Below are 12,877 nucleotides of genomic sequence, written 5' to 3' on the forward strand. Positions count from 1 at the left end.
CTCCCCCTCTTTCCCAGAGCTGTAGCTAAGCAACCATCGGGCTCCCGGAGAGTCTAGGCTCGGCTGCTGTATTAGTGCCTCTAGCGGGGAACTATGAGCGCTGCAAAACCCTATCACCATTTTTACCCTCCCCTCTCTCCACCCCCTTTGCCCCCGCCCACCTCTTCGCCACTTCGGCTCCTCCCTCTTCTTCTCGCTCCGTCTATTTCTCTCTCTCTCTCCGCCCCCCCCACCCCCCGCGTCTCTCTCTCTCTCTCTCTTTCTCTCTCTCTCTCTCTCTCTCTCTCTGTACTCTCTCCCTCTCTCTTCTCTCTCTCTGTCTCTCTCACTCACTCTCTCCCTCTCCCTCTCCCTCTCCTCTCTCTCCTTCCTCCTCCGCCTCCTCAGCTCTTGGGCTAGAATATCTATGGGTCGAAACGTGATGCGATGAATTCGAGAGAGAGCGAAACTAGGACGAGGAGTGCGGCGGAAGCGGCGGGACTCCCGGGCATGGGGGCTTCACCACAATAGAGGCAGCGCCCCCACCCGCCCCCGCCAGCCCCTCCGGAGCGAAGCCCCCAAACCCCCTCGGGAAAAGGATGGCGGCGGCACCTACCCAGATCGAAGCCGGTGGGTAGCTGTGTCGGGGGGTGGGGGGTGCTAAGGGAATGGGGGCTTAGCGCGAAGGCTGTCAGTTTCTTTTGAAAAAGCTTCTATTTCTCTTCTCTTCATCCCTCTCAACCTCTTTTCCCCCTTCTTCCCCAGAGCTGTATTACCTGATCGCTAGGTTCTTGCAGTCTGGACCCTGCAACAAATCCGCTCAGGTAAGGGGAAGAAAGAGATCTGGGAGTCGTGGTGAATGATCCCAGTGGGGAAATCGAGGCAGCGGGACGAGCAGTTCCGCTGAGGGTGAGGGATAGGCCGGCCTTGACTAGTCAAACAGTCAGCGGCTGGGCTTTAAGTGTGGAGGGAGGAATGGGTTGTTGGCCCGAGCTGCTCCTCATATCTGTGTTTCCCTTTTGCTCAGGTGCTAGTGCAGGAGCTCGAGGAGCATCAGGTACGGAGCCCCTTCGGGAAGGGTGGGGAGGGTTGAGGTGAGACTGGAGGAGAAGGGGAGGGCAAGTCAGGGGCGGAAGACTGGCCGGGATAGAGGCTTCGATCTGGGTACCCGTTGCTGTTGTCACCGGGGTGAATTGGCTTCTTCCCTCAAAAGGGGCAGACAACGCTGGGGTCTTAACTCGTCTCCGCTTTATGCTTGTGGGAGGCGGTTTTTCAGGATTTCCTTCTCCGCGGCCCCCCTTCCCCCCCATATACTCGTCTAGCTCTGAGCCAATAGCTATCAGGCCGAGAGAAATAAAGACGCTAAAGTGTTGAGGCTGGGACACAGGTTGGGTCCAGTTGATGGGGAGCGGAGGCTTTTCCTTCATCATTTGCCCCCCCCTTCCCCCTTTCTTTTCGTCCGGCCCCCAGCTGATTCCGCGCCGCTTAGATTGGGAGGGGAAAGAGCACCGAAGAAGCTTCGAGGATCTGGTGAGTAAAGTTTTCATTTCAACTTAACCTAACTCTTTCACCACTCCCTCCCCACCTTGTACCCCCAACCCGCTCCCCACCTCTCAGCCGACGAGGTTCTAGAGCTCAGTGCAGAGCCAAAGAACGACTGCCCCTTCCCCCATCCCTGCTAGTCGGAAAAAGGGTACCTTGCCCTCCCCTCGGCCCTGCTTGTTTCCACCCGAAAACTTTGAAGAATGTGAGTTGATTATCAGAGGTGCCGTGTTGTGGATTATGAATATGTTACAAACATTGGGGAAGGCCCATTGTAGGCGGAAAAGGGAGAGAAACCAAGGGGTTATCTTGGGGCACGTACTAAGGTCTGACGCTGGCCAATGACAGCGTTGGTAACAGCCCGGAGTTCCGGATTAGTGGAAGAAAACTGGTTTCTGGTTGGTCCTGGCCTGAAATACGGGAACTAAGGCCAGGCTTGGTCTTTTTTTGCGGGGGGGTTAAGGGGGAGGCGTGGGAGGAAGGGGCTCTGGAGGGGAATTGACGGACCAGGGATTAGGAAAAACGACATAATTAAAAATAATAAGGAACGTCAAGCCAATTTCAAATTTTGCCGGTTAGGTGATGGTCTACTGAGTAAAAGCATAATCGTTATGTATCTCTGATTTTATAAGCTCATTCAATCACCAGTTAAGTCGCATTTTCATAGACCCGTTTTCACTAAATAAAAACTGAGTTATCACTTTTTGAGAATTGGTGAAACACGATTTTGGGTTTACAGGGAGACAACAATGGACATATTTGAAAATGGAATATACTTTAGTGAAGGACCAAAGGCATTGGATTGTCTGCGTTGTTTCTTCTGCAAATATAATTCATAGTATAAATATACTTTGTATTCAGCATTGACACACAAAAACAGGTGATCCTTTTTATTTTGCGGGGGAGGTTCCCTTGTGTTAGCTGCTGCCACAGTGCATTGGAGGGTAGTGAAAGGAGAAAGGAATGATGTTACTAAAATCTAAATTCAGCTATCTTTCCTTCAAATAAGATCCAAGTGGAGGAAAATCGGACAAAGTTAAAGAAAGTTGGAGGTGTATGGTAGACTCTAAATATAAATGATTTAAAATTTGCTTGCAATAAGACTATATTTAAATTGCTTTAGTGTTCATTTTGTTATTTTTATATTATAACAGTGAGGCCACATTTTTATCAAGTCTACCGATTGTATAGTTTTCTTATATTTTGCAAGTCACAGAAAATGGTATAATTGTGATAAGGGTAAACTCGACCATCTGTACTATTATCAGTAATAATTTCTCATATGGAGAAAAATTAGTTTTGAAAAACTTCATGTACTGCCAGGTTAATTTGTAGTCAGTCTTTCTGTTGGACTTAAGTCTTTCCCTCCCCCTAAAAGAGGCAAAAACAACAATGCCTACTAATATGTTTTAACACTTAATGACTGATACAGGTTTTTGTATATAGTTTCAATACTGAGGTGTATTGAAAATGTTTTCCTTTACATTTGTCCCTCTCACAGCCTATATGTGTTTTTTTAAGCAAGTGACAAAGGAGATTAAAAGGAAAAAGCTTTTTTGAAACTAACTTGACGGTAATAAAAATGAAATGAAAATCAAAGTAATTAAAAAATAGAGTCTCCTGACCAAAAAAACCCCAACCACCCAGTTTACTAGACTTTTCCTCATATTGTAAAGACATATTTTTACATAATTGTGATCAGTGTCTATTTTATGCTTCATATTTTTCTTAACATTGAAAAATGTACTTGTGTATTTGAATACTCATCATTATTTTAATGGTAAGAAAAAATTCAGTTGTATTTAAGGTACTATATAATTTGAACCAAGCTTCCAGCTGAGCATTTGAGCTACTTCCAGACTTTTACTAATAACTTTGCATAGTTAGGTGGTCTTTTTCTGCTTTTCACTTTCTCCCCTATCCCTTCTGCCCCCAGTTATTTTCCTGGACTTTATTCCCTAAAGTGGAGTTACCAGGTCAAAGGGTATCATGAGTTTTATAGCTCTTGTCATATATTGTTTGCTCTCCAGAAGACTGTACTAATTTATAATGTCATAATCTAGGTATTTAGAGTGAGTTTTTTAATAGTTTTAAATCATTCGGTTTCTTTAATATTTAATAGATGTCAATAGCTCTTGGTTGACTTAGGTAGCTTTTTTTCGTTACTAGTGAGGCTTGACCTTTAAGGAATTAAAAAAAATTGTTAATTCTTACATATATTCAATTTTAATCTATCTTCTAAATATTTTCTGTTTTTATATTTTCTTATTTTTTTATGTACACAGAGTTTCTTCTATTGTTTGAACATTATAGTTTAGATACTATGGTTTTCTTTTACATGTCTATGGACTTCTTTGTAAGGGAAGATGGGCAGGGTTGAGTGATAATTTGAACAGACGTGTAGTGGCTGAGAAGGGAATGTGCAGTGTTGGTTTGATTGCTAGTTTTGTCAGTAATATTGTTGATTAAAATTATTTCACATCTGAGCTGATTTTGAGTGGCTTCTTTGTAGAAGAGATGGGATACTTTTTCTTGGGGTAGGTTTTTTTTTTTTTGGATGGAGTCTTGCTCTATCACCAGGCTGGAGTGCGGTGTTGGGATTTTGGCTCACTGCAGCCTCCGCCTCCCAGGTTCAAGCGATTCTCCTGCTTCAGCCTCCCAAGTAGCTGGAACTACAGGTGCGCGCCACCATGCCCAGCTAAATTTTGTATTTTTTAGTAGAGACGAGGTTTCACCATGTTGGCCAGGATGGTCTTGATTTCTTGACCTCACGATCCGTCCACCTTGGCCACCTCAGCATCCCAAAATGCTAGGATTACAGGCGTGAGCCACCGTGCCCTGCCTGGGGTAGGTATTTTTTAAATTGCCATTGGAATGATGGATTTATAAAGTGTGGTCCTTGATTTAGCTGCATGTTTTGGATTGAAATTTAGGGCAAAATATTAATAAATAGTATCATCTAGATTTATCTGGAATATTACATTATATAACAGTACTACAAACTTAAGGTGTATTGAGGTATGAAAAGGAAAGAAGACAAGTGTACAATGAAGTGTTAACTAGGATATCAACATAGTAAATTGGGGTTGCATGGCCACGTATACTGCATATATGAGACAAAAATTCTGCCTTTTTGTTCATATGTATACTTGCATTTGAACCGATTGTCATTAATGCTTAACTTAATTTATCCAGAATAATATTAAGGTAATGATAAATTGGATTTCTTCAACATTTCATTACTGTTGGTAGTTGTAATGAAATCCTTACCTTCTGTTTTCTGAAACAATCATCTGATTCCGTGTTTACACTAAATTACATATTCTAGAAATCCTTGCCTTCTGTTTTCTGAAATGGTCGTCTGATTTAGTGTTTAGTGTTTTACTCGTAATTTTGAACACAAAGGAAGGTGCTTTTTTCTTAAAGCTGCTGGCAGTTAAGTATTGACGTATCCTGATCTGAAATGTCATTTAAAAAAGAATCTGTACATGAAGCTTCTTGGTCAGTTTATGTTGAACTGTAAGGTTTTTGAATATGGCATTTAAAATATAACACTCTCAATTTTCCAGAATTTTAAGTAATAATAGAGGGAAAATTTTGAAGTTGTGATTGTTTCTGAATTTTGATCTGGGCACTTTATTTTCTGCTTCCTAGTTGGCTGTTACCACATAATAGAGTTAGATTTGCTTCTTGCAATTCTTCTTAAGGTAGATAATTTGAATAATACAGACGTCCTTTCATTTGTGGTGACCTTATTGAGTTGTTGGCTAATTTATTGCTTCCTCCTTGGAGCATTATTGGGGACAACAGAGTAATCAGGGTTGTGTGTATTTAAATGAACAGTTCCTGTTAATCTGTAAGTTTTATATATTGAAATGGTGATTTGGAAACTTTTTAAAAACTACAAAGATTTTAAAATCATTTTTAGGAGACTCCTATTGTAAGATTGAACCAGGGCCTGGTGTGGTGGCTCATGCCTGTAATCCCAGCACTTTGAGAGGCTGAGGCAGGTGGATCACTTGAGGTCAGGAGTTCAAGACCAGCCTGGCTAACACGGTGAAACCCCGTTTCTACTAAAAGTACAAACATTAGCCGGGTGTGGTAGCTCATGTCTGTAATTCCAGCTACTCAGGAGGCTGAGGCATGAGAAATGCTTGAGCCCTGGAAGCAGAGGTCGCAGTGAGCTGGAATCGAACCACTGCACTCCAGCCTGGGTGACTGAGACTCTGTCTGAAAAAAAAAAGAAAAAAAAAAAGACTGAACCAAAGTTATAAATATGTTTAGGTATGGTATATAGTTTTACATTTATTTCGCATTTTCATCTGTAAAACTGAAAGCACCAGTTAGTGCTTACATTTGGAATGACATAAATTGTATTACTCTCATTTTATATGCAAAATACTAGAAGTAATTTTATGCTTTTTATGAAAAAACTTTTATAAAGATTGTTTGTTATTGTCCTTAAAAAGTATACATACATCTATGATTATATGTTGTTGTAAGAACTTGCATCTGCATATAACACATTCAAGTTCAAAAGTGTTTTCACATTATCTCATTTGATCCTTACCAACTACTTTAAAACACTGTATTTAAATTCCAGATATACCTGTATTCTTTTCTTAACCAGCTGTTGTTCTCCAATTACTAATAATATGTTAAATTGTCAATGAGAACAGCAGAATGATCTTTGAGTGCTGGTAGCATAGTTATTGCATCTGTAAGTGTGGAAGCAGTTTAAGCATGTGTGATTTATTAACTGCCATGTGGACATAGCCATAGTTAGGAAGAATAGGATGCATCATGGGATATCAAAAAGCATTCTCTGCTCAACCCCAGTGCAGTGTATTGTGCATAAAATGCTTAACTGATAGGTATTATGACAGATAGAGGTCAATATCTGGAAATCAGTATTCCTGACTACTCCTGACTACTGACTTCCTTGAGCCACCACGTGCTTTCTGAAATATGTTGGCTTTAGTTATTTGTCTAGATAGATCCTTGGCATTTTTTTTTTTTCCACATATGGGCTTGTACTTTCAATGATTTAAAATCCTTTTGGAGATTTATCATTAATCTTAGGATAACTGGTATCTCAGTACAAATGAGGTATTGTGAAAGTGAAGAGAGCTGGTGTTAGGGACTAATACTTTGGATTCAGTGAATTTGCCTTAATGAAATTTTGCCCTGAGCATCTTTGTCATATTTGAATATTAGTTTTAGTTCCTGTGTTTTAGTTTTTGTTTTACTACTGATGTTGATTACTGATTGATTAATGAACACTTTTCTTTTGGTAGGCAGCAAAATAGTATTCTAAAAAGGCAGTTTAGTGTTTGTGTCATAATTTAGAGATGACCTTGCTTGACATTTCTTACGTGGGATTTTGTGAGTAGTAGAAAAGTCCCTAATATTTAGTATTTAGTAAATATTTAGTATTTACTTGTTGAGTGACCCTAGGGAAATTACTTAAGCTCTCAGAGATTGAATTTCCTCAATTATAAAATGAAAATTTCCCATTTGTTGTGGGGAACAAGTGAGTTAAAGGTGAAAGAATGCGTTTTGTTAATTGTAAAATGCTGTGCAAATGAATTGTTCACTGTATTTTAAAATTAGGATAGAGAGACCGAACAACCAGCATGGAAATCTGGAGAACTATGACCACAGATGTTATATTTTCTTAGTTGATGAAATATCACCCCCTAATTTTCTTAATTTTTTAAAATTTATTTTTATTTTTTTAAGATGGGAGTCTTGCTCTGTCGCCCAGGCTGGAGTGCAGTGGCGCTATCTTGGATCACTGCAACCTCCGCCTCCCAGGTACAAGTGATTCTCTTTCCTCAGCCTCCCGAGTAGCTGGGATTATAGGCGTGCACCACCAGGCCTGGGTAATTTTTGTATTTTCAGTAGAGATGGGGTTTCACCATGTTGGCCAAGGCTAACATTGAACTCCTGACCTCCAGTGATCCACCCACCTCGACCTCCTAAAGTGTTGGGATTATAGGCATGAGCCACCATTCCTGGCCCTTAATATTTTTATAAAGTAAGGGGCATATAAAACAGTACTATAAAAAAAGAATATTTAAAATATTAGTGTCAGAATTGAACTCAGAATGAGTGAGCTGTGTCTGTGTTAACACAAACATGAATGTATGTCAAAAGATATTTAGTGTAATTTATATAGGTGTAGTACTCACTTTTTTTTTTAAAACAAATGGGAAGTTTATTGTGAGTCTTTCAGATGTCTTATTGCAGGGATTCTCAACCCTTCTGATTGTATACTGAATTTATTTTCTATATATATATATATATATATTTTTTTTTTTTTTTTTTTTTTGAGACGGAGTCTCGCTCTGTCGCCCAGGCTGGAGCGCAGTGACCGGATCTCGGCTCACTGCAAGCTCCGCTTCCCGGGTTCAGGCCATTCTCCTGCCTCAGCCTCCCGAGTAGCTGGGACTACAGGCGCCCGCCACCTCACCCGGCTAGTTTTTTTGTATTTTTTTAGTAGAGACGGGGTTTCACCCTGTTAGCCAGGATGGTCTCGATCTCCTGACCTCGTGATCCGCCGCCCGTCTTGGCCTCCCAAAGTGCTGGGATTACAGGCTTGAGCCACCGCGCCCGGCTATTTTCTATATATTATTGAGATTTATTTGTTTATTTATTGAGACAGAGTTTTGCTCTGTGACCCAGGCTAGAGTGAAGTGGCAGTCACTGCAACCTCCACTTCCCTGGCTCAAGCGGTTCTCTTGCCCTAGCTTCCAGAGTAGCTGGGATAACAGGCATGCACCACCACACGCAGCTAATTTTTTGTATTTTTAGTAGACATGGGGTTTCATCATGTTGGCCAGGCTGGTCTTGAACTCCTGACCTCAAGTGATCAGCCCACCTAGGCCTTCCAAAGTGCTGGGATTACAAGCATGAGCCACCACGCCTGGCCTATTTACTCGTATTTTAAGTTACCCTGTTTAAGGTGTTTTCTCAGCTGGGCTTGGTGGCTCATGCCTGTAATCCCAGCACTTTGGGAGGCCTAGGTGGGTGGATCATGAGGTCAGGAGTTCAAGACCAGCCTGGCTAAAATGATGAAACCCTTTCTCTACTAAAAATACAGAAAATTAGCCAGGCTCGGTGACAGGCACCTGTAATCCCAGCTACTCTAGAGGCTGAGGCAGGAGAATCCATTGAATTCGGAGGGTGGGGGTTTCAGTGAGCCGAGATCTGGCCACTGCCCTCCAGCCTGGGTGACAGAGTGAGACTCCGTCTCAAAAAAAAAAAAAAAAAAGATGTTTTCTCATGCCCTTTAGTATGTGCCATTGTGCTTTACAGTTAGCTGAGTGTCAATTATTTGTTCAGTTTTCTTAACTTTTCTTAGAAGCATGGTATATATATTTTTGGTTTATTTTATCTGCTAGTTGGTACTGAGTTCTTTTGTTGGACTTTTCTCTGCTGAGCACCTACTAGAATGTGGGTGGGTTCCCTGTCCTTGTCTTAATTTCATCTACCCTCAGGCTATAGTGCTTTTAAGTGCTTTCTTGAGATAGTATAACCCAGAGAATACTTGACCCTAGGAGGGTCGCTTCTGGTTGTCTCTTTCTTGAGGAAATCTTACAACTAATAAAAAGAAATGCTATGCATAATGATTAGCATTTTCAAAGGAGAGTGATAGGAAGTTTTAACATTTTGTAAGTGCGACTAGAGAAAGGCCTGCCTGCTGTCTTCTTTTTTTTTTTCTTTTCCTGCCCAGTTTTTCACTTCTCTTTCAAATTCAGCAACCATTAAAACACAGCATTTGATTTAGGTTATTGTAGACATGAAAAACAGAAAACCCAGTTTTTTTTTATGATTTCTTTTATGTGCAAAGAGAAAAACCAGTTAATTTTTTATGTTTTTTTCCAGTCTTGGTTTTTTTTTTTTTTTTTTTTTTTTTTTTGGTACAAGTATTTGTATTTTTTTTTTTTTTGAGGCAACATCTTACTCTGTTACCCAGGCTGGAGTGCAGTGGCTGGATCATGGCTCACTGCAGCCTTGACCTCCGGGGCTCAATCGATCCTCCCACCTCAGCCTCTGAGTAGCTGGGACTACAGGCGTGCACCATCATGCCTGGCTAATAATTTTATGTTTTGTAAAGACGGGTTCTCACTTTTTTTTTGCCCAAGCTGGTCTTGATTTCTTGGGCTCAAGCGGTCCTCCTGGGATTACAGACCTGAGCCCTGTACCCTGAGGTTTTTCATTAAAAAAAAAAAAAGGCCTTCTTAATAAGTATATATTATGCGCTACCTACCATGCAAAATTTTACTGGGTTGGGGTGCCTTTCTCTTTGTTTGGAATGCCGTCCTTTCTCTTTCTGTCTTGTGAACTTTTCATATATTTTTCAAGGGTGAAACTGGACATGAACCCTTAAACCTCTACGCAAAATTAGGTGTACCTTACTTCTTTGCTTCTTTAGTTCTCTGTACTGACCTCTGGGCACTTGCAGCTTTAATTTGTTTCTACTTACTATTTTGTTTGCTCCTCTGAGACTATGGGTTCCCTTAGGGCAGCGATTTAATCTTTCCATTGCTTTCCTATACTTTAAATGGCTGAATGAATGCATGAGTGAATGACTGTGTTTGTCCTAACCGAATTTTAGGAGATAGTTATCATTACTCTTTTACAGATGAGGAAGTTCAGGTTGAGAGGCTAAGAAACTTTGCCTAAGGTCACATAAGTAGTAACTGGGGATGCTGCAAAGATTCAAATCAGTCTCTCTACTAGATCATACTACCAAAAAAGAGTAACAGCTAGTAAATTGTAGAGCCTGAATAATCCAGGCTCTCAGACTTCAAAGTACCCTGCTTATCTCTGTAGTACACTTACATTGATATAAAGCTTTGCTGTATTTTTCAAAATCCATTTTGTTTTCTGTCTCTAAAGAGCAAAATATTATGTGACTAACTTTTGTATATGCCTGTTCTGTCCTCTAAATGAATCAATCAATCCCAGGCAAAATGTTACATTTTACTTTTTTTTTTTTTTTTTTGAGGCGGAGTCTCGCTCTGTCGCCCAGGCTGGAGTGCAGTGGCCAGATCTCAGCTCACTGCAAGCTCCGCCTCCCGGGTTCCCGCCATTCTCCTGCCTCAGCCTCCCGAGTAGCTGGGACTACAGGCGCCCGCCACCTCGCCCAGCTAGATTTTTGTATTTTTTAGTAGAGACGGGGTTTCACCGTGTTAGCCAGGATGGTCTTGATCTCCTGACCTCGTGATCCACCCGTCTCGGCCTCCCAAAGTGCTGGGATTACAGGCTTGAGCCACCGCGCCCGGCCACATTTTACTTTTTGAGCATGCAATCCCAGTTTGCTTCTTCATTTAGCTTCTGTAGCCACAGTCTTGGAAAACAAATAGCTTATTCTCTGCTATATTTGTTTTTTAGAGTTACTTGTCTGATACTATTATTTTTAAAAGCCAGGGTAAACAAATACTTTTGGTGTTTGAAAATTAGTATTTCAAATGTAGCTCCTGGTGCAGTTCTGGCCTCCTGAGATTCCCTACCTTTCACGTTTTATTCAGTGCCCAGCTGGATTTCTTTTAACTAATTATGATGAATAGTATCATCTCAGTGAGTTTTCTGGTTTTCTCAGTTGTCATAATGATTCTGAAGTATGGTAATTCAGTTATTAGATTTGCTCTTTAGGTCAGCCAGTCTAACTATCAAGAAGGTTTATAATCTAGGGTTAATTTAATGTCTTTCAGTTTATTCAGATTTACAGTTCTCATTGCTTTGCAGCTTTGTGTTAATGATCTCTATCATCAATTTTTCAACTGCCTTAAGGGGACAGTAGTAGAAAGAGCAGTGGGCAGAGAAACCCAGATTCCTGTCTTGTTTCATTGTAACAATTGGACAAGGCACTTTACTTCTTCTGTAAGGTGTGGGGTTAGGTTGATTATACATAGGGATCCTTTCATTTCAGAGATTCTATAATTTAACTTTTAGAGCTGTTTTATAGAATAATACAGAAGTTTGAATTATACTCTTAACAAAAACCTTTTTTAGTAGAGATGGAGGTCTCACTATGTTGCCCAGGATGGTCTGGAACTCCTGGCCTCAAAGTGATCCTCCCGCCTCTGTCTCCCAAGTGCTGAGATTACAGGCGTGAGCCACCACACCCGGCCTCGTATTATACTCTGGTTTCTTTTTGTGTTTTTTTTTTTCCCGTATTATACACTTAAACTTTGTTTATAGAGAATGTTTTTCTTCTGCAAGCCTCAGAGCACTTAACTGTTCCGTGTTGGCCATTATATTCCAGAGAGATAAATGTAGTTAAATGACTGAAATTAGAATGTTTGAGCTTTAAACAAAAAGAGTGATTTATAATATTAAGACATTAATTTTATAGGCCATTATATAACAATATAGATTTATTTAAAAATGTAAAAAAAAAAAAACAACTATTCAGGGTAGGTAAGAGTTCTTATGTTTGAAAAGATCACCTTTAAAAAGTTCCAGCTTTAATGAAAAGCAAATGGATTCAAGTAAGCAGTTAACTACCCTTATAAGACCTAAAGTTTGATTTAGAAGAAACATTTTAAGAACTACATCGATATAGTTTGGAAGCCTGCTAAAGTGGTTTGAAGGAGAAGCTAGCTATCATGTTTAAACTCAAAAGATTGTTATTGCCATTATTTTGATCGAATCTGTTTCTCTAGTGTTATAATCATATTTTATTTGTTTATTTATTTATTTTTGAGGTGGAGTCTCGCTCTGTCGCCCAGTCTGGAGTGCAGTGGCGTGATCTCGGCTCACTGCAACTTCTGCCTCCCGAGTTCAAGTGATTCTCCTGCCTCAGCCTCCCGAGGAGCTGGGACTACAGGCGCCCACAACCATGCCCAGCTAATTTTTTTTATTTTTAGTAGAGACGGAGTTTCACCGTGTTAGCCAGGATGGTCTCTATCTTCTGACCCCGTGATCCACCCGCCTTGGCCTCCCAAAGTGCTGGGATTACAGGGGTGAACCACCGCACCCAGCCATATAATCAGATTTTTATTGATTTTAGAGAAAAGGACATTTTCATGTAACTGCTTAGAAATCAAGCAGTTTTCTATTGTATAGAGTGAAAATCAAACTTGTTTATTGTACAAGACTTTAAAGGGATAGTTAGGAGTAAATTGTATTTGCTGAATATATAGACCTCATTTATGACCATTAATGATCCTGTATTTTTGAATTATTACTGAGTGATTGATAAATCTTTTTATATAATTAGCTGAAAATCAAGCATCATTATTTCAATAAAATGAAATAGACAGGGAGCTTAAGATATCAGTTTAAGATATAACTCCAACAAATTTTCTTTCTATAGGAGGGTAATGCTAAAAATTCTAATTAT

The 12,877-nt window shown here is 40.3% G+C and overlaps 1 protein-coding gene across 2 annotated transcripts in view; it reads left to right on the forward strand.

The window, feature by feature from the left end:
* The first annotated feature begins 170 nt into the window (after window positions 1-170).
* Window positions 171-12,877, forward strand: part of BRWD3 (bromodomain and WD repeat domain containing 3) — a 134,012-nt gene continuing 121,305 nt past the window's right edge. Inside the window, exons 1-4 of one of the 2 annotated variants that reach the window (XM_037989497.2) lie at window positions 171-609; window positions 745-803; window positions 1,007-1,036; window positions 1,450-1,509. In XM_037989497.2, the coding sequence (XP_037845425.1) occupies window positions 579-609; window positions 745-803; window positions 1,007-1,036; window positions 1,450-1,509 (180 nt within the window). In that variant the 5' untranslated portion in view covers window positions 171-578. The remainder of the gene's footprint in view (window positions 610-744; window positions 804-1,006; window positions 1,037-1,449; window positions 1,510-12,877) is intronic. The other variant, XM_007992161.3, reaches the window with a different exon arrangement.

Source organism: Chlorocebus sabaeus, chromosome X (genome assembly GCF_047675955.1).
Source record: "Chlorocebus sabaeus isolate Y175 chromosome X, mChlSab1.0.hap1, whole genome shotgun sequence".
Classification (NCBI taxonomy): Eukaryota; Metazoa; Chordata; class Mammalia; order Primates; family Cercopithecidae; genus Chlorocebus; species Chlorocebus sabaeus.